This window comes from Polyodon spathula, chromosome 21 (assembly GCF_017654505.1).
Source record: "Polyodon spathula isolate WHYD16114869_AA chromosome 21, ASM1765450v1, whole genome shotgun sequence".
NCBI lineage: Eukaryota > Metazoa > Chordata > Actinopteri > Acipenseriformes > Polyodontidae > Polyodon > Polyodon spathula.
Genome location: NC_054554.1, coordinates 7,728,965 through 7,751,743, shown reverse-complemented (window position 1 = coordinate 7,751,743; position 22,779 = coordinate 7,728,965). Strand labels below are relative to the sequence as shown.

The window sequence follows — 22,779 nt, the reverse complement described above, 5'->3', positions numbered from 1 at the left end:
CTGTCTGCAATGTTTGTGAAAACATTTACGATTTTAATGGTTTTAATGCATATTATTTCTTAGCCAAATGTAGTACCAGATATGTTTTAAAATACGCATCTCTTTGCTCCTACTAATATCAAGCCTTCAGAAGATGCTAAATTTATCCATATCACATGTGAGATCCAGCAGCTGGTAGACCTGCAAGCCGCAATTACCTCCTTGCTTCTTTTGTATGACTAAAATGAACACCCTTATCTGCTTGTTTCTGTGATGCAAAGAATGATTCTAGTGTTATGAGTAATGAGATGTACTGTCTGGTGTACTCTGTGGTAGAACTGTGTGTTCAGGATTACCTGCAAATCTGTGCTGAAAGTGGTCAGTTAGCTGTCAAGATCATTATCAAAAAGCAGCTGCTCCTCAGTACTTGAAATAGACAATTTGTTGTTCAGACTACAGAATAGGTTGGTTTGTGCACTTTGTCTGAGTGATTGCTAAATCACGCCATTGGAGGTATTGGACCAAACCAACATTGTGAAAACATTGCTCTCATCATCTTGAGCTGCTAATTGTACGTTGTTGAAGAGGGTAAATAAAAGGCCAAACACAGGTTTTTGGCCAGAAAGTTGAGTTTATTCACCAACAGGAATCCAAGGTTGCATATAGAATTTTCCTTTTTAAGTCTAAGCTGTTATTGAGTAAATATACTGCATGCAATGCATAGAACTGATACAGTATGCTCATAGGGGCCTAACAGGCTTCTTAATAATGTGGTCTTAGTTAAATGGTCTGTGGCGACAGAGCACACACATCCCCTATACTCTCCACCATCTGTTACACCATACAGGCAACACAGCATGGGGATGCTTAAAATATGAAGCTGCTAATGTTTAAAAAACATTAGTATAAAATAGCATATTTATGATGCTTGTTTCTTTCATAGCCAAGCGTTATAAGTGCTGCTATAAAAGTTATCTGTTTTTGAAATTGTTTTCCTCTGATGCTTGAATTGCCTTGGCTTTAAAACTCAATGTGCAGCAACATAAAACAATCCCAAATACAGCGATGCTGTAGAGATGCGAGTTCATAAATCAACCCTCACCCCATGTTCAGCGGCAATGCATTGGTTCTGTAATAACTATGGGGAAATGCACAAAGGTATCCACAATGGCATGAACTTGATAAAATGCTACTGCAATCTTAACAGAATGTTTGGACATTCCAGTGGTATCGCAATGGTATGCACCAATACAATCCATTGCAATACCAGATTATCTTCTCTCTTCTAGTGTGATAAAATAAGAAGAACCATTGTGAAATGTTTGTTTACAGTCACTGTGTTGCCACTACTGGTAATACAGTGATATTATAATGATGCTCCTATGATAGTTTTTCAGTGCAAGACTTTTGAAATTGCACTATTGTTTCCAACATCAAATACACTGTAAGAATAAAAGACAAAGTCAGCCTCCTTGCTCTTATTGCTTCAGGGATAAGACACCTCACTCTGTGACTGGCAAGTGACAGCACTGTACTGGTTAAGCAGTACTAAATATGAGCTGACAAGGCAAATCCTCACAACTCCTACGTTGAGACGATTCTAGCAGATAAACATGTGCAATATGGTGTTAGTCAGACTGTCACAGCAGCTGGCCGAACATGGGTGGAATGTAATCAGGTTTGTGCAGTTGCTGCTTTATTTGATACAGCTGTTTTATTGTGTTGGATATCGAAAAAAAAAAAAAAACAAGCACAGAAACTGCATTCTGTCATCAGACACTTGGAATTTGGCAAAATTAAACAACAATCACAACTAGAAACGTAAACTCTGCTTTCCTTGCCAAACAGCTGTCAGTTTTCCTTCTTAAAATCTTCAGGACACGTTTAGTTGACGGTGTGATGTTTGAAAAGCCTACGTTTGATGTAGTAGTTAAGTTGGGAGACTGACAGCAGGAAATAACAAGAGCAGGAGAGCTCAGCTGTGAAAACACCTAGCGAGAGCCTGGATTCGGATTGTGAGTCTGTCTGTCATGCAGCCATTTCATGTGGCCTCTGTAGCAGCATGCAGTTGACAATATTTAAAAATGGAAACACAGAAAATGTTTTATAGCAATTAACTTTGAAGAGCTCTTAAAATATGCCTTTATATGCTGTTCAAAATGGGTTTAGATGTTAATATCGCTTCAGTTTACAAATGTATGTACATCTTTTTTTTAATCATACCATTTAGCTTTAAAGAGTTCTCTGAATTCAAATTATTGCACCTATTTTCCGCTTTGCCACAGCAACTTTTACACTTTTCATAATGCTCAATATTGTCATTTTCATTACGAACATCCCTTTAACATGGGCCAGGGGGTGGTTGTGAAATCACATCTTGCAGGTTATCAAATAATTTCGCATACTTGCAGTACATTTGAGTGGTTCTCTGTTTTTTATTCATTTTTTTAAAGGTGCATTCAAGACTGGATGTTCAGTATTTTCTTCTCAGTCATTTGATTTTGCCTAATAGACATAAATATACAGCACTGTACAAGAACAAGATCAATCAAAGGATCAAATCGATTTGCATTGAATTAAATGGAGAAGCAGGGGCTGGATGCGAGCCAAGAGCTTCATGGCTCGGAGACAGACATCTTAGCATACAACTACAGATCTATCTCTACAGTGAAGTGGTTAAGTATGTGAATGTTGATGTCAGTACTGCTAGAGAGAACCAATTACAGCAACAGCTACTGTGTATTAATAACAATAAGAAACAATTACTATAGAAAGCTTGAAGTAATTGGCTGTGGCCACTTTAGTAATCAAGTCGTTATAATGGGACCTGCTGCATTCACAACCTCATTAAGTTAAGAGATAAGACATGATGTTCAAGAAACTGTTCAAAACCTCCTATTTAACAAGAGTCTAGAAAAGTCTGGGGAATATCAAACTTTATTTTATTCATTAAAATGGACTGTCTTCAATATCTTTGAATAATTCATGAGCTGTCCACCCTTGAAGAATAAGGATGTGAAAGCAAAACTCAGTACACTTTAAAATACAGTAACTTCAAAAAATGCATACAACTCTATAAAACACTAGGTCTTGAAAATATTATAAGATAAGAGCATAGTAAAACAAACAAACAAACAAAAAAAAAACTGTTTAGAAGCTATTTCATGTTTAGCATTGATTCATTGGAATATTTACATATAGTGTAAATAGTGCCACTCACTGGCTGACTCTTGTAATTGTTTTGTTATTATTTAAAGGAGCTTCACGTTCTCTATGTCCAGTAATTGCTGCACCTCTATTCGGAAGTCTTCTGCTTTGTTTTTGAACAGATTCATTTTGAGGCTGAGTAATGGGGTTGAGATGCAGTCTTAGCAGCGGTAGGCAGTGAGACTCGCACAGCTTCGCACTGCCTGAGGCAATCTGACAGCCTGCTGTGCTGACTCGTCACACATGCTGTTGTGAATATCTGAAGTAACTCCTGATTTATCTCTACTGTTCCCCATAGAGAATAATAATACAACAAAAACCAAGCTGTAAACTGCATGTTTTTGCTGTTTGGTCACATGCTTTAGTTGAATGCCAGTGGCATTTTGTTTCTTGTTATGCAACATAATGTTTGTGCTCCTTTTAACCAAACACTTTCTATCAGCTCCATTGAAAAGTCTACCTCATCTGCTGTTTCCCCCATTTTGAAACTGACTGATACACACGGCTGGCACCAGGTTTATTTTCTTTGGTTGTGTCCACACGTGCTGTGACTTATCTAACCAAGAGTTCTCAATTGTGATACTGACACAAGTCATAAGGAACACATTGACGCAATAAACACATTGCTCTTGAGCAGCTGAAAAGCTCTTTGTTTTGAGGCCTCGGCTAATTCATTCTGCCTCCTATCACTCTGTCACGTTAATGAATTATGTGATATGAGCTCCAGCAGTGGCTCCTATGGTCTTTGTTTTATTGCATGATTGTATTCCCCGTGGCTGGTTCTGTGCCAATATGAATATTCAGGACTGTGTTAGCTGGATAAGCCAAAGCAAATGTGGCTATACCACTTAACCCTGTCAGGAATAACAGTTTGCATAACTTATAAGTCAGTCATGTTAGGTGTAACCCATTTACACAAAAAAGTGTGTGCTACACACTGCAGGTTTGTTTCTGTAAGCTACCTGCATTGTGATAGCACTGTCCTTGCCTTGTCTTCTTTTTCCAGATCGACAGGACTGAAGTTATCAAGAGTAACCTGCACCCTGTGTTTTCCAAAGTCTTTACACTGGACTATTACTTTGAAGAGGTCCAGAAGCTGCGGTTCGAAGTCTATGACATCCACGGGCAGTGTGCCATTGGGACCCGCGATGACGACTTCCTGGGAGGCATGGAGTGTACTGTCGGGCAGGTGAGACCGCGCCAGTCTCTGCTGTAATCAAATCCAGCTCTGCTTTATAACCATTCCTGTCACCCTGTCTATTCCATGTGGTAACGGTCACCTATACTTGGTGGACTATTTTTAACCAACCTATAAAAGAGATCGTGGTGCATAGTTTTCTGGACATGTTTTGGTTTTTGTTGGAGAATCTAGTCATTCAGGTTTTTACCTGTATTCCTGAAGTAATTTGATGCTGTTTTATCATTCAATTCATTGATTCAAATTACATTCAACTTTGTTCTAAAGATTCAAATTAATTGAATACCCACATGCTGAATTGAACAAAGTAACCCTGGGTTATGGGATGAGGATGTTTTGTTTTTGCTCATGGGTATTAATGTTTGTTTTCAATTCTTGTTTTACCATTATTTAAATTATTTTCATTAAAATGGAACAGTATTTTCACAGAGCAGCTCAATGTACTAGTATTTCTGTTTTTTAATGTAAGCCTGTATTCAATAATAATGTGTGATACGTTATCCCCTAGTCTTCTAGCTGCAATTATATTTGGCCCCCCTTAAAAACAGTTCCTCTCTCCACCACCAGTTTTCTTACAGAATTCTTTATGATTTGACAAAGAGTTAGCTGCCAGGAAGATTATAAGATTTTTCCCCATCTTTTAAATAAATACATTTTCCTCTTAAGGCACTGAAGTTACCTTCTAAATTAAATCATAATAACTTTAAAAGAATAGGGCAGGATTTATATTTTTTTTTTGGGGGGGGGGATAAATATTTTGTGGGAGAGTGGATATTTATTTCACAGGTTAGTGTAAAATTATTTTCCCGACGGGAGGATTGATTTAGGTGGAAAATGTGTTTTGAGAGGCTTTGACTGTAGAGTATTAGCATACTTCTTACTCTACGGGAGACCATCAGTCTTCTGAGGTTCTCTGATAGCTACCAGAAAGCCTGTCATCACAGTAATTGCTTTTGAAGGACTCAGGAATGCTGTAGTTTAGGCACTGCTCCACTCTATTCTATTTAAATGTATGCTTTTCTTTTGCGGCTTAGACCCTTGGGATCCTCATATGAGATGTACTGTTTTTTGGTGTTATCTTTTAACAGGATCCGTTGAATATTGATATATAAAATACACTAGCTTTCAACTTCAAGTTAGAAGTGGAAAGTGATATTGTTCAGTAGAGAGGAGAAAGCCAAGGAGATAGTGTGAGTGGGGAAGATGGGTTCAAGTTAATTGCTTGTTAACTTTTTCTGAAATTAAATTTTTCGCACAACATTTACAATGAAACCTGAACCAATAGATCACTCAACATTTATTGACTATATAAGGCAGTTGGCTTCTTATTACTCTGTCAAAAACCAATATGTTTATTGGCGAGTATAGATTTATGATGGTAAGCATTAAGTACATTTTAAAGGGATCAATGTGCAGTATTCAAAACGTTAGGTTACTTAACGTAACCCTGGTTCCCTCAAAGAGAGGATGACCACCAACAACATTATGTATATGATATGCCTGCCCATTGAGTAGGTATTGTTGAGCTCTCTATACCAGAGCTGCTGATAGGCTCCTTCCTGGGATGATGCACTCGGTCCCGCCCACCGAGGGATTAAAACCGTCATCATGCCATTTCTCTTTTTCCATCGAACCTGTGAGGGCGACAGACGCGACCGCGCAGTCGGTGGTCGTCTTCTCTTTCAGGGAATCAGGGTTATGATAAGTAACCTAATGTTCCTTTTCAATTCGAAGTCCACCACCAACGACATTGTGTATGGAATAATGTATATCAGAGCCGTTGCGAGGGAGAAGGAATGGCAGCATCTGAGGGACGCATCAGAACCACATAACCCAAGAGTTAGTGGTGTGCGCTTATGCCCTCAAGGAGCCTCGGGACTAATAAAGACAGGGCAGGATCGACCACATTGAGGTGGTAGAACTTGGAGAAAGTATGCAACGAAGCCCAGCTAGCTGCAGTAAGGCCCCTCTGAAGACGACCTAAGATGTTGCCAACCCTCTAGTGGAGTGTGCGGCTACCCTCCTAGGTGGGGGCAAGCCAGCACCATCATACGCAGTCGAGACTATGTCCACAATCCAATGTGACAGACACAGCTTTGAGAGGGGCTGTCCTAGGGTCCATGTCCCCTGACAGACAAAGAGCTTGTTAGACTGACGCAGAACTCTTGTCCTATCCACATAGCATCTCAATGCCCTCACTGGGCAGAGGAAATTCAATTTCTCATCCTGCACAGGCAGTCGCTGAAACACGACAGACAGTAAAAAGCAGAGCAGCCTGGGTGTGCTATTTCTGCTGTTGACCAGCCTTGACTGCCTGCCACTATGCCACAGATGGCTTGTTAATTACAAACTTGGATCTCATCTGAAGGAAAACTCTGATGGTCCTACTTTGCGGCTAGATGTTCAGTCGTTGGTGTTGACACTGCAACACTGAAGAATCTGATGTCTCTAGAATTTGTTAGCCACTTGGAAATGAAATACGAGGCCATCATTTTCAAACAGATGAGAACTTAAACTGTCTTGTTTGACCCTTCTGTCAAACGATTATATTCCATTAATTATTTAATGATTGTCAAGTGAATTCTAAACCAGACTTCTAAAACACAGTACCATCATGACTTGTGATTTGTTTCCCTGCAGATAGTGGCCCAGAAGAGAATGACAAAGCCCCTCTTTCTGAAATATGGGAAACCCGCTGGGAAATCCACTATAACGGTAGGCATATTGTTGTTTATGTAGATGGAATAAAATTGCAATTTCACACATGTCTAGCCAAATTCTGAAAGTATTCTATAGTGCTGGATAAAAATATCTTGGCATATATTGTAATTTTCATAGTATAAAGAATTTCTGCTTGCTATATATGGGCTGCACCCTGTATTTTATGGTGTTTTTGTTTGGGTTGTAGACCAGAGGCATAATGTAAGGCATGAATCTTTAACATGGTAGCATACTTTCATGTGGTTCTCAACCCTCCAGCCAAGATTCAACTAGAAGATAGGGTCAGTGGGTTCCTGATTCTCTGGTTATACTGGAACACTTTTATTTTATTTTATATATATATATATATATATATATATATATATATATATATATATATATATATATATATATATATATATCCAGAGGCATTTCTGATTCAAAAGTAAAAATTGAGGCGTTTCTGATTCAAAAGTAAAAATTGGCAGGTATTTCATCCTGAGGGAACCACGTTAAAGTACAAGGACTCTTGCTCTCTGCACTCCTTCTTATCATATGTGTTATTATAGAATGAATTGGGACAATGTAATCAGTGGGAGGACTGTAAAGTGGTGCATGTGAGGTTCTCCACAAGATAAGCAGAAGCAGGAGCTTGAACAGCAATGCTGAGAGTCAAGTGTAAGCTCAAATCTGCTCTTTGATGATAAGATGACAGTTAGCTGAGCCAGGACGGGAATCTGGAATATTTCTCTGAGATTCTTAAAGCATTATGCTCGTAAAAAGATCTAGCAGTCTCAGTCTAATCCAATCACTAAATACTGCCTATGTTTTTGGATATTGAAAATATCTCCCTGTAACAGTGTGTTTTAAAAGACTATCCATGACTTTAAACCCTCCAGAAAAAAAAGTTTCAAGCTAAAAAGACATTCGCTGAAATGTTTGTCTTCTTGACAGTTTCTTGCATATTTGTCAGAACAATAGATTGATCACTTTCCCAGTAAATTGCCTGCTTTCCTCAAGCCTTCCGTTAGTGTTAACGTTTCTTAGAATGAATGATTGAGTTGAGTGTTTGAAGTCAGGAATGAAGGAAAGAAAGATTTAATCGTGGGGCTGGAACTGATTTCCGGTTTGTGGTGGTGGTGGGGTTTCAGTAAGGATTGACAGCTTGTTTCAATAAGAATCTCTTATTTATTCTTATTTCAATAAGAATAAAATAAGAATGTTATTATTATTATTATTATTATTATTATTATTATTATTATTATTATTATTATTATTGTTGTTGTTATTTTTGTAATATTACAATAGCAGAGATTCTGACTCTGGCTGTGTTAGCCAGCTGTTATGAGGCTTTTGTGTTCATCTCTAGATTATTGCAGAAGAAATTTCTGGAAACAATGGTTACGTTGAGCTTTCCTTCTGTGCAAAGAAGCTGGATGATAAGGTATGTGTTGTTGTAATCTGGGGTAAGAGGCTAGCTGAGTTAGCAAACCTATTCCTTTTAATGCAAAGCTCTCCCTTTCTGGGTTTGTGCATTATTTTCTTGTCAAAGTGAGGTATGAGAGTCAAATTAAAACCCTAATGTAGGAACAAACAAACACACACACACACACACACACACACACACACACGTTTGTATTGCTCTTTGTGGGGGTGGGGTGCGAATGAAATGACACGTTACATGACTGACTCCAAAGAGCTTCAGCACACTAAAAAGATCTCTGATGATGATGATGATGATGATGATGATGATGATGATGATGATGATGATGATGATGACAGTTAGAAATACTAAAATAAACTTTAACCACAAGAATTGAACATTTCCTAAGCCTTGCATCCAGGGAGTTTGAGAATATCCCTTGTTTAGGTATATTATTAAAATGACCATGTGTCAGGAGTTGGAACAACCGGGGCCCCTACTAAATCTGCTCTAAACTAATTGCACTTATCACAGCCAAGTCTCACATGAGTCTGTAGGCTTACTAAAATGACTTATTCACACTGCTATAAAAGTGAAACCTTTTTTTGTTTTTAACAATGATCTGAGAGCTCTAACTCCTGGCTCCTGATAATTAAAATATTATGCTTGGGATTTAAATCTTAGTACTGGGTTGAGGTCTTGTATAAATATGAAAGCCATGGCATTAGGACTTCATCACATATACACTGTATACGTAGATCCATGCAAACCCACATTGTACACAGTGAAGAAAGTAAAACTGTACATGGCTGCCCTGAAGCTTTGCCTTTATCCACTCTGTTCACCTGCACTTTAATACATATACACACTGTATCCAAACACACACACACACACACACACACACACACACACACACACATGCTTCTGCATGCTCCCACGCACATGATGAAGACCCTGAACCACATGGCTGCCCTGAGCTCTACATCTGTTTGCTTACACCCTACAGTCTCCACTTAAAGGGTTTGCCAAGACAGCAATTATGCAAGTGATGAGGAACTTAGTTTGCTAACATGAATAATTTAAAACACAGCAATTTCAATGGAACCACTGGCATTGTACTTCTCAAAGCATGGCACACATTAACCATTAACATTAACATTAAATATTTTTTAAATAACAGAAGCCTTGTCATATATCATTAGGAGAATAATTAAAAAGCTTGAGGTGTCAGATGTACCTCTTTTTAAAGAACTTGCACCATGTCATTTTAAAATAGAATACACATTTACACAATTTGTTAATGATTATTTACAGGAGCAATCAAGTGATACTGTAGATAAATAACCTCTATAAACTCCTCAAAGTACTAGTACTGTATACAAGACTGTTTTATACAGGCAGCACATGTATAAATTAGGCACTTATTTCAATATAAATATATTCCCATGGTTCTAGGCCAGAGATCTGGTGTTAACAATCACACGTCTAAATTGGGCAGATGTGATGTCATTGGCAAGTAGTTGCCGTGACAACAGGATAGGGGCTACCTGTGTTTCCATCTGTCATGCCCCTGTGGAGACGCATCACACTAAAGAACTTTAAGATGGAGCCTTTTAAAAGGGCTTTTATTAAAACCATAGTTCTGACACGCAGAAGCACTTGTATAACCCTTATATATCGTTAAGGATTAAGCTTCAGTTTGGCTTCATGAATTAAATGCTGCATTTGAGAGATAAAAGCACAGAAGTGTACATTAATACTGCATGGTAAATTGAAAATGTAGTCATGTCATCTTAGAAAACTTTTATTGAGCTGCTGAGGTTTTATTTCCCAGTCTATTTATCCTACCAAAACTGTAAATTTAACGGTACGGGTATCCCCAGTCTTAGGTGCTGGATTAAAAGTGATGCACAACTGGAGATTAATACTTGCTCCCTGGGAAGTGAACAAGCATGGGAACTGCAGAGTGCTCACTGTGGGGGTGCTGTGTGTCTTTCCTTGATTCCAGAGTTTTCAGTGATGTGTGAACATGTCTTTGTGTGTATTGCAGGATCTCTTCAGTAAATCGGATCCGTTCCTAGAGATTTACCGGATCAATGAAGATGAGAGTGAGCAGCTTGTCCACAGAACTGAGGTGAGCTCCCCAGCCACACTAATGAACAGATGCCGGTCTCGTATACTGCAGTCAGTAGCATGAAAGTGCTGGCTCATTCCTCTGTTGCCATGTTCTGTTTGCAGGTTATCAAGAATAACCTGAACCCTGTATGGGACTCCTTTAAAGTCTCGCTGAGCTCGCTGTGCAGCTGTGACGAGAACAAGAAATTGAAGGTAAGCCTTCTGAAGCTGTCCCGGGACTTAGTGGCTAGTGAATAATCTCCACATTCCACATACAGCTTCAGGTTAAATAGGAAATTGCTTCCTCACTGTCGCACGCACACGACTGCACTGTAGAGGTGCATAGCTCATGCCTTTCAACGCTCTAAGAATGGGTTTGACTTCGACTTCTCCAACGACAATGCGTTTTTTTTTTTTTTGTGCTAATTTTGTCCCCTGTAGTCACAAAGCTAACATATGTTTTGGTACAATTAGCACTTGGTGGCCCTCCTAGCAAACCACAGAAATATACGATAATAAATTACACATATAAGATACTATGTTATCCTACAGTGGTCACCTCATCTGATCTGCTAAATTATGTAAAGCCTTGTCAGATGTTTCAGTGCCTGCAAAGCACAGCTGGAACCTGGTAAATGGTCTTTTTGATGCCCACAGTCACAGATCTCCATTTATATGTAAAGCATTAAATATGTGGAATTGCTTCAAAATTTGTGACAGTTACGTAGGGAGCTACAATAAGAATGTTGCCTTTGACAAGGCCATATCTGACAAATAGACATTATTCTGTGGATGGATAGTGTAATGCTCAGCTGACCTGCCTGTGTGTTTCTGTCACACTTCTCCCACAGTGTTTGGTGTGGGATTACGACTCCAGGGGAAAGCATGACTTCATTGGGGAGTTTTACACCACTTTCGGAGAAATGCAGAAAATTGTGGGTGGCAACACGGTCAGTGAGAGTGTTAGTGGCATTCTTTAAAGCATGCACACTCATTTGGATTTCTGTGAGGTGTGAAAAGGCAATCCTGGTAAAGTGAAATGGTAGGGAACTTCTCCTCACAGCTCTGCTAGTGCAGCCCAATCCTAACCTGAACACCTCCTGCCTGCCTTTCTCAAACTGATTCTATCAATTGTGAAGAAGTCCTGATTTTTGTATGGAAATTTTGAAATACACATTTATTTTTTTTCATATACAAAGGTCAGCTGGGACTGTGTAAACCCTAAGTACAAAATCAAGAAGAGGAATTACAAGAACTCTGGAGTGGTAATTCTGACCGAACTCAAAGTAAGATGTATGCATGGCAATAAATTCTAGCAGTGTCTGCTAATGAGGGTTTTAATAAGCACCAATATTGAAATGTCATTCTAATGGCCTTTATAATTATTAATAGGTGATTAAAAGTAGGTTAGCAAACCAGTATTAAACATACACAGCAAGGCTGCACCAGGAGAAGCAAATACAGCTCTTTGTTATGTGAGAGTTCACACTGTAGTGCTTTTTTCAGACGCTTTTAGTGTCAATAGCAAAAGCAAATGTGAGATCATTAAATTATTTCAATCCTTATTTTCAGGCTGAAAAACAATGGCTGGCATTTTTAAATGCATGTGTTTTTAACCATGCTTTCTTGACTGTTTTTCTGCAGCTCCACAGAGTGCACTCTTTCTTGGATTTCATCATGGGCGGATGCCAGATACACTTCACAGTAAGTTAGGATATGTTTTTGGTAATGAAAACAAACTGGAATGTCAATGAGCATAGAGGGAGTACAGTAAAGAGAAGGACATACTATGGAATTTTAATTTTTTTCCCCTGTGGATTTTATTACACTTCATATTTCTATTTGCAGCATATGTAGATTTAGAATGATCAAATGTTGTGAGTTCTACCAAGCTACACTCCTGTGTGCATTTGAGATACAGACACAGTTGCAATTAATCAAATTGGATAGTAGGTTGTTAATGATCTGGGTTGCTGAAGGCAACAGTTTTAAACCAATTCAAATTTGATTCCAGTGAATGCCCCTAAGCTTTCCTTACTCTCTCTGTGTGATTGCTTGTGCAATAATACATGTTGCTAACACAAAACATTAAAACTAGTTCACTTGTCACTTACAATAAGGACTCTGTAGTATTCTTGAATTCCTTCCAAAGAAGCCATTTGCTTTTGAAAAATCCGCTATGGTAACAGTGGCGGAGGAAGAGGAAGATGGGCCCCACTGCAGGACCTTATTGTGGGCCCCCCTCCCCAAACGTTAATTTAACCCTTATTTATAAACATCAAACACACCAAATCAAGTGTTACTGAGCTATATTTAATTGTCAGAATGTTAGCATGTATGAAACAGTACACAATAAGAACGTGTTCTACTCGCCTACTTTTTTTTATTTTGCGTACATCTTTACATCCAACACTACACTATTTTATAATCATAAATGAACAGGTTTAATCACTAACCCTACCAGGATTCCCCAGTTCTGCGATCACAGAAATTATTACAGAATTCACAATTCTACACAGACATTTGCAGAAATTGTCTCACATAGGAAACTGTTTTTTATTATTATTATTATTATTATTATTATTATTATTATTATTATTATTATTATTATTATTATTATTATTTTTAAATCAGAAATACAGGCATGTTGATTTGCAATAGTTTATTTTGGTGCCCACAGCAGCACCAAACAGCTTCTGTCTAAACTACAGGATGAATCGGGCACACAGAATATAACTGCAAATGTCTGTGCTGAATAGAACCACAAAACCGCCACTGTATGGTAATATTTCATTGCCACTTCACAGTTCTGCACGTACATTTACCTGTGTTTAGGTAAACTACAAGAAGTCAAGTATACCGTACAGGCCTTCAGTGTAATGTTGAACTGTTTTGCAGTAAACTTATTACACTTATGAAGGTATTAACATTTGTCTTAATATTGGGGATAAGTTTATTGCTTTACCATGCTTGCCTATGCTCTACTGTGCTTTTGCTGTTTTTATTACAATGATATGCTATGCAGTAAACTTTTAGAAGGCTAAAAACATAAATAGGCAAGGCAGCACAATTTGCAATACATATTGATTACCAGTGTGTTTGTTCATTCCTTCACAACTTTGCCCTGAACTTATCTATGATTTTGGGGATGCCAGTTGCCAGGTTACTTCATATTGAAGCATCAGAATGGTACACTGTATTTTGTGTGTGTTTCAGGTTGCTATTGATTTCACTGCCTCCAATGGAGATCCTCGTAACAGCTGCTCACTCCATTACATCAACCCCTACCAGCCCAATGAGTATCTGAAAGCCTTGGTTGCAGTGGGAGAGATCTGCCAGGACTATGACAGGTATCTCTTATTCATCAAATAGGGTTGTTAATCCGTGTTGTGTATGTAAGAGCCCTGGGAGCACACACTGCTGTACCAATGTGTGCCAGTGTGCTGCGTTCCCATTCCCTACCTCTTTTATTATCTTATCTGAATTAATACCTTTTATCACAGTTGATCTACAAGCAAGTGTTACAGTTTAGCATTAAAGCAACCCGGCACTGTTGTATCATCCTTGCCCACCATGTTACTAGTATATCCTATTTCATTCAGTTTCACTAAAGCATTCAGTCAGATTGTTTCCAATGTTTTGCCCAGTGTTAATAAACAGCACGGCTCTGCTCAGATTACATGAAGAGCAGTAGCCCCAGTTGCGGTGCCTCTGGCTCTTGCTCTTGCTGTCCTCGGCAGTGCTGTGTGAGATCCTGTCTCAGCTCCGGGCATGGGAACACCCCATACGCTGTCAAGCTGATTGCTTTGTCAATAGCAGGGGTTCGCTAACATGTGCCAGTACAGGGAAGAGGATAAAGCAGCTCTGTATCCTTTAATAGTGTATATTGTACTCCTTGTTATCATTACTTTGTTTGGGTCTCAATTATCAATAGTTCAAACAAACATGCAGTCATAAATATTACAGTTAAAAAAAGTGACTCCATCAGTGTACTTACACTGAACTACTCCAATTAAAAACCTTCTAAAGAGCTGTTTAGTATAGATTTTTTTTGTAGTACATTGTGTAATCACCCATTTATTTTAATCAATATACTCTATAATGAAAGCACAAAATACAAGCAGTGAGCAAGCTGTGTTGGCAGAAACAATGTACCCTGGGGTTATAAATCCATCTCTTCCTCTTGAAGAGCACTCGCTCAGTAAAATGGGCATTACTATCATTTTGACATAAAAAAACAAACAAACTTACTGAGGGTATGGCCACAGAGCTTTCAAATAAAGTGGCCAAATTCACAAGAGATATTTATAGATATTGTTTTGAGGTTGAGAGAGAGAGAGAGAGAGAGAGAGAGAGAGAGAGAGAGAGAGAGAGAGAGAGAGAGAGAGAGAGAGAGAGAGAGAGAGAGAGAGAGAGAGAGAGAGGTGTTGGATATAGTGTGCTGCTTATAGGGAACTAGACATCTGTCACAAAATCAAAGGAAATGAAAACAAGCTATGTTTTATTGACCGCATCTTCAGTAATGACTCACAGGATACTCCAGTAACACTGGGGAGTGCCAGGGCTGAATGACAGGGGTGTTCAGGTCTGAATGTAAATACACTTGTGGTACCTGCCAGCTCAACACCTGACTTCAGCTAATTCCTAGTGCCTTCAATGAGAACTGCATTCACACAAGTTCACAGAATGTTAGAGTAAAAATATTTCTCTTTAAATTCCACATGCATTCATTAAACCGAGAACCTTAGGTACCCCATGTCAATCACTGCCAGGCAGCTGCCAATCACATGAAAAACAAATACTAATTGCAGTTTTTGAAACCTCAGCCTCCTAGGGTCCTTGTACCTGTAACTCAGAAGCAAGGAAGCCATGTACTTGTACAAATCATAGTGTTGTATATATTTCAAAATATATACATACACATGGTTTAGACCTCTATCAACAGAAATGAAAGCGGGTTATTGAAAGGATTATTCATAGGGTTATGGCCTTAACAGGGAAGATACAGTATGTAATACGAAATCTACAAATATATTATCATAACGGCTTTTTGTATAATGGAACAAACATTAGTAGATTCATTTTAATAATACTTGCAAGGGGACCGAGCATAAATCTGCAGAGTTTACTTTTTCCCTAAGAGAGCAAAGACAAAAGTAATGAAGTCTTAGATACAAAAAATGTCAACCCATAATGGGCTTGTGAGAATGTTGTCATACTGCTGAGAGGTAAGACATGTTATTACAGCCTTGGTTATGAAACGAACTGTTTAAAGAAGCTATAACGTCAGGTATTTAACCTGAAGGCAGCTTAATAAAGAACTGAGCATCAGCAAGCTAATAGAGGGTTTTATTTCAATTGTATATGTCTTGCTTTTGGTATCATGTGGCATTCTACTGATGATTCTAAAAGGATAGAATATTGAGACTGTCTGTGATAATGGACCTTGAATTGCAAAGAAACATAAGGCAACTACACTTTACTGCGCAATTTCAGGTCTGTTATTTGAAGGTTCTGAAGAAGAATATAATACTGTATATACCTTTAATATATACTTTTTTTAATGTATGCACTAATTTATGTATGCCAGCAGAAAGAAAGCTGTATCAATCCATACAGAAAATTGAAAGCACTGATGCAATGTGTTCAGTCCAGATAACAAAAATACAAGTTGAGAAGAATCTTGATCCAGCATCACATCTACCCTTAGGAGCTGTAACTCATCCACATTTCAGAAATGATACAAAATAAATTCCTTTTGTGGAAAAGCTCAGTGAGATGATTTATTTATTTATACGTTTATTGATTGATCCATTTTATTAGCCAGAGGATCTGCATAGCCAGGAATGTTTTTTGCGAATGCACTGCATTGTGGCCAATATCACAAAAGCCCACCTGCAGCTTGCATGAGGCTGTTCCCAACCTTTCTGAGTCCATGGAGGCCCAAGGGAATTCATTAAAGGCAGGACTACCATTGCTCTTAGGAACAGTTTCGTATTGCTGTAGTCCAGGGTGGCACAATTTGTTGTGTTTCCTTCAGGGGGATTTTATATATATATATATATATATATATATATATATATATATATATATATATATATATATATATATATATATATAGTTATTATATATTATATATCAATAAGTATCTCCAATATAAATAGTATATCCATAAGTTGTAATTTTATTGAGATGTTCTGGGTCATTCATGTCACCAGAACAGAACCCCAAAGATGTTCTACATTTGTTTTGTATGTGTTTCTTTTTTCTGCTCCACAGTTTTCTTACCTTCTACAAAGAGAATTTGAAATCTAGAGGCTACTGTTGTTTATTTAGGTGCCGTATTTGAAGACCACAGTCTTCAGGCAATGTGCTGTCAGTATTAATGCTTGTTTTGATCCTCTCATCTCTAGGCTATTAAGGCTGATTTAGCTCCTATGTGAACTGCAGACTCTTCCTCTGGTATTGACTATCCAGTGAATCTATTTTGTTTTTTTTCTCCCGTTTCTTTTAATCCTGTGTATTGCTGCCTTCAGTGAGCCTAGCATGAGTCCGTCATGACCATCAGGTTATTTCCCTATTTCCTTGCTGTCCTCTTCCAATCTTCACAGCAAAAATACCATTGTGATACATTATAATACCAGTGTGTTGCTCTGAAGAATCCCAAGTAGAAGTAGACACAGACAACAACTGTTTCCTCTTTAGCTAAAAACTTAATTGATTCAAGCCCGATGCCTTTTTTATTAAATCATACTCCTGAACCCTGTTAAAAACCAATAAAACAAAATAATTAAAAAAAAAAAGAAATCTGCCCAGTTGGGAGAAATAAATTGACATTTTATGGCTGACATTCAGTGCTCTGGGGGAAAACAAAGTGAACCTCTTAATTAGAGTCATCGTAGTAAAAAAAAAAAAAGAAGCTTGTTATTGCCCAATTATGCAAATAATCCACTCAGTTTAATTGAAGCTTCAGCTCTTCAGAAACAACGCAGCAGAGTGAATGACTATCTCGGGCAATAAATGCAAAGATGTTCATTTTTAGCTCTCCTTTGTCAGTTGTGTGTCAAATTTTAGTTTAAGTGCAACTGTGGTATGCAAAAGCTCTATCTCCCTAGTGCAAATCACAATAGACAAGGATCTGAGAGACTTTGACAGGAATAGTTGGTGTGTCCTCGGGCCTTTTTTCTTACCCAAGACTATAATGACTACTGTTTCACAAGATGTTTTTTCAAAAGTGATGGCTGTACGGGCATGTATTCAACACGTATTATACATTGAAAGTATAAACTAATTATATGGAGGTGGGCTGTGGAAATGGTGCTGAAGTTAATTGAGAATAGAAAACAAACTTTGTAAACCTTTGTAAACAGGTAATTATTTTAAATTGCGAAATACTGATTGTCCTTACTCATGTGTATTTATTTTATTTACTATCCTAGTGACAAGAGGTTTTCTGCTTTGGGCTTTGGTGCTAGAATCCCTCCAAATTATGAGGTAAGCAAATAAATAAATAAATAAATAAAGCAAACCTGCTTCTCTCTGAAAAAGTCTAGCGATGTTGCCACTGACGTCTCTCGTGGACTGGGATTAGGAAATCTTGACTCACTTGGAGAGGTTTCTATCAAGATGTTTTTTAATCACTTTAAATTGTTCTTAAGGAGCAACCATTTGAATGATCTTTGAGGATTAGTTTCTTCTTTCAGGGGAGTTAGGAGTGCAGCAGTCTGTCCATTACCTGTTAGATAATGATTAATGGGTTCAAGTCTCTGCTGTAGTCACTGTATGAGTGTGTGCAGTAAGAGAGCCAGTGGCTTGTGGTGTTCCACTGAATGCTGGGTTAAATACATTTGGATGGGCATACATCACAGAGCTCAGCTCTCCTTGTAATTGTGTTTCATTTCTTGTTCAGGTTTCTCATGACTTTGCCATTAATTTCAACCCAGACGATGATGAATGTGAAGGTAAGATAGCAGAGTAAATTCTAAGTGGGTTGTGCTGCAAATAGTAATGGCATTGATGCTTCATATCCAAGTTTACCGCCATGGTGATGTGATGGTGAATGGTGGTTTCCATTGCCAAGGTCTTTGTAAACAACAGTAGTAAGCAGTGGGAATGTTGTGAAAAGTCCACTGTGTTTTTTCTAATGTTTACATGCTTGAGTCCTGTTTCCATCTGACCCCAAAGAAACGCTATTTCATTTGTAGTTTTTCCATCCCTAGGGCCTTACAGTTTTTGTTTCCTTTTCCATAGAAATCCAAGGAGTTGTGGAGGCCTACCAGAGCTGCCTGCCCAAAATCCAGCTGTATGGCCCAACCAACGTGGCCCCTGTCATCAACAAGGTGGCAAAACTGGCAGCAGAGGAAGAGAAGAGCAAGGATGCATCTGTGAGTACCTGCCTCCTTCAATTCACCAAGAGACATCTAAATACCCCTGTCAAATCAAACCATTTAAATAGGATCTTTTCTGGTGTATTAGTATGTTTTCAGACTGAAGATGCTTTTACTTACAGGATAGCAAGGGCTGTTCAATAAATAAATACATTGAAGAGCATTCATTATTAAATGTGATGTTCTGCCATTATTCTATAGAATACTCAACCGTGAAAAGTTCACTTATTATAATTTTTTTTAAATACAGTGCCTTTTAGTTACTGTCAGTGTGTAAATACAACAGACTCACATGCACTGTTAGATATGTTGTTGGTATACAGATGTCTCTATTTGAAGGAGTTTAAACAGCTGTGGTATTGAGATGAATTCGATTGACCCCTACACATTTAGTGAGACGAGTATCGTAGTGTAAGCCACGTATGTTGGAGTGTTTTTGACTGGTGTGTTTCCAGCAATACCACATCCTGCTGATCCTGACGGACGGTGTAGTCACTGACATGGCGGACACACGGGAAGCCATCGTGCGGGCCTCCTACCAGCCCATGTCAATCATCATCGTGGGCGTGGGCAATGCAGACTTCACAGACATGCAGATCCTGGACGGCGATGACGGGGTCCTGCGTGCCCCCAAGGGAGAACCTGTCCTCAGAGACATCGTCCAGTTTGTCCCCTTCAGAGAATTCAAGACGGTGAGTTTATGCAAAGAGCCCAGAATGAAGGCCATTTTAATGGGCTGTTTTGCATAATTGTGCAAATACTTGAATATACATAGATTTCCTTGGTTTAATAAATTGACATACTTCAGTGTACATTCATTACAATGGACATAAGCATGCTTTGGCAGGGATGAATGCAAAGCAAGACATTACTAAAATAGTGGCAGGTGAACATTTAAAAAAGTGAAAGTAAAATTGATATAATATCTTTCTGAAGATTTTCAATTGAACTAACATAACCAACATATGCACAAGTGTACACCTCTTTGAGAGTTAACTGGTATGACATACTTATTAGAACAGGTTTAGTAGTCTTTTCAATGCAACATAAATGTAAATACAGATTATAATCTACACTTTATTGTTGTTTTACTGTCTGTGCTACCCTATGAGAGGGTGAAAGGTGTAATCATTACCTCCTGGTTCACTGTTCTCTAGTGCACTGGCACATTTAAAAAGCTGTGTGCATCCTTGATTGTACTGGAGGGACAAAATTTACAATCTTGCAAGTGAAAGTGACTGAGTTCAAAAGGCATTTTTGTTTCATAATTATAATATTCACATTCATTACCTTCAGCAGTGTGACCTTGCGTGAAAGAAATATTTGCCCCAAAGTAGTATGTACAGCTGAGATGGGTTATTTGACAGTTATGGAGTTGTTTGCTGAAAGCTACAATTTTCCTTCAGCCAGCTGTGCAATTTGGATTAAATACAGTTTCAAAACATTGTTAAACGTTCCTTGGAAATATTAAATATGCATGACCTTAACAAATTAAGGTCATCGGAAAAGCAATGGCAATGCAGTGGTTATGGATGAAGGGGCAACTCAAACAAGGATATGCTACAAGGCACTGGCGGAATAGTAACACAGCGACATCTTTTTCATATTTTGATGTATCACAACGAATGCACGCTGGTAATACATTGCAGTTCCATTGTGCTATTGTATCACAACATCACATCCATTGTTTTGCGATTTAATGATAATGCTGCCAGTGATTCTCCAGAGTAAACCTCTATTATACTGTATTGTGTCTTGCAGGCCTCCCCCGCAGCCCTGGCAAAGTGTGTGCTGGCAGAGGTCCCCAAGCAGGTAGTGGAATATTACAGCCACAAGGCCTTCTCCCCTAAATGCCCAATGATGGATTCACCAATTTCGCCTGCCACCACCCCCGAATAATTGGCAGGAATACACACTAAAAAACCCTATGTGATTATTGGAAAACAGCTTGGAAGGGTTGGGAGAAGGATGGAGGAGATTAGAAATGGACAGAACTGCATAAAACTGTTTACAACCTAACAGGAAACAACTGTCTACATTCTACATGACACCACATTCTGGTGGAAACGTTACCTTTTTGTGTGTGTAACTATACTATAACACACAGCCGTATTGGTTATCCTAACTGGGTGTGCCTGCATAGCATGAAGACTTTAAAAGTATTGGTCTTAAAACCACTCCCAGAGAGCTTGTTCAGTTATTTTCAAGCTGACATTCTCCTACAAAGGGGTGAGGCATGGTGTGTACTGAATTCAACTCTGAAGGTCAGCTCTGGCAGAAGAAGAATACACAGACAGAAACATTTGAAATGAACCTCTTCAACTCCTGAAGAGTTTGTTTCTGAGACACTAAGCTACATGACAGCTGTCCATAACCTTTACAAAACTTGATGTGGAAGGTACATGCATGAGTCTTTTGTAGGCTGATGTTCTTTCATTAATGTCTGTGGCAAAAATGTTTAGAGGTTATTGGAGTTCTCTTATTGGCTACATTGGTGGTATATTCTGATCTGTTTAAATTTCATTCTATATAATCTCCAATTAAATGCGGTATACACAACATATTTACACCATCTTTGTAAATCTCAACAATACAACACAGTGCACCTTCCATAGGTTTCCGGACTGTTGTCCTCTGTATCAAATAATTGTTTGTATGTTTTTTTTTTGGTTTTTTTTTTTCAAGTGGTGTTTGTGTGTGTGTGTGTGTGTGTGTATATATATCTATATATATATATATATATATATATATATATATATATATATATATATATATATATATATATATATGGATGAAGGCTATATTTGCATACCACAGTAGTGACGTCAAAAAGTGAAAATTTATCTAGAGGAAAATATACTTGAACTTTGACCCATTCGACTCCTCGAGACCATCACTTTCAATTCAAACACAGAATTTCTCGTTTTCAATCATTCGACACCACCCTCTGTGCAGAAATGTTCATTATTGATCAATAAAATGAAAATACGTTTAAAAAAAAAAAAAAAAAAAAAAGATGTAATGCTCTATGATAAGTAGGCTATCAACTACGGTCAATATTGCTATTAAGCTAATGTTTGAACGTAATGAGCTGCTAATAAGTGACAGCGATGATTATTATTATTATTATTATTATTATTATTATTATTATTATTATTATTATTATTATAATAATAATAATAATAATAATAATAATAATAATAATAATAAATAATAATAATAATAATAATAATAGAAAACGTAATTTAAGGTAAGCCTACATGTAAAGCATTTCTGTTTAATGCAGTTATTACGTTATTAGAGGTTTTGATAATTTTAAGGGTGCTGAAAGTAGGCCAGATACAAACCTCTTGGTGTATTTTAACGTGTTTTGATGTATTAACAATGTGCAAGTTTGAGATTAAACAATACATTATTTTTGCTAATGATACTTATTGATTTTATTGTTCATTTTTAAAAACATTTTAGACGTTTGTATTCTTCTTCTTCTTCTTCTTCTTCTTCTTCTTCTTCTTCTTCTTCTTCTTCTTCTTCTTCTTAACAATGGTCGATCTAATTCTGTTTTTAAATACAAATTCGTACTTCGGTTTGTTCATTGTCCAACGTTTTGCATACCGTATCCTTGTTAATCAGTGCATATAAAAAGACTGTAATAATACTTTCGCTTTATCTCATGGTGCACAATACAATGTCATTTTATTATAAAACAAAACTGTTACTTAGTTCCCACTGACAGACAACCTTTTAACAAAGTTGCTGGAATGTTTAAA

The 22,779-nt window shown here is 37.8% G+C and overlaps 1 protein-coding gene across 1 annotated transcript in view; it reads left to right on the top strand.

Annotated features, from left to right (window-relative positions):
• LOC121296098 (copine-7-like) overlaps positions 1-21,610 on the top strand; it is a 29,934-nt gene extending 8,324 nt beyond the window's left edge. The window contains exons 3-16 of the mRNA XM_041221298.1: positions 4,193-4,375; positions 7,025-7,099; positions 8,454-8,528; positions 10,558-10,641; positions 10,746-10,835; positions 11,474-11,572; positions 11,822-11,908; positions 12,267-12,326; positions 13,839-13,972; positions 18,062-18,116; positions 18,532-18,583; positions 18,873-19,006; positions 19,465-19,701; positions 20,771-21,610. Coding sequence (XP_041077232.1) covers positions 4,193-4,375; positions 7,025-7,099; positions 8,454-8,528; positions 10,558-10,641; positions 10,746-10,835; positions 11,474-11,572; positions 11,822-11,908; positions 12,267-12,326; positions 13,839-13,972; positions 18,062-18,116; positions 18,532-18,583; positions 18,873-19,006; positions 19,465-19,701; positions 20,771-20,908 — 1,503 coding nt within the window. The 3' untranslated portion in view covers positions 20,909-21,610. The remainder of the gene's footprint in view (positions 1-4,192; positions 4,376-7,024; positions 7,100-8,453; positions 8,529-10,557; positions 10,642-10,745; positions 10,836-11,473; positions 11,573-11,821; positions 11,909-12,266; positions 12,327-13,838; positions 13,973-18,061; positions 18,117-18,531; positions 18,584-18,872; positions 19,007-19,464; positions 19,702-20,770) is intronic.
• Positions 21,611-22,779: the final 1,169 nt, after the last annotated feature.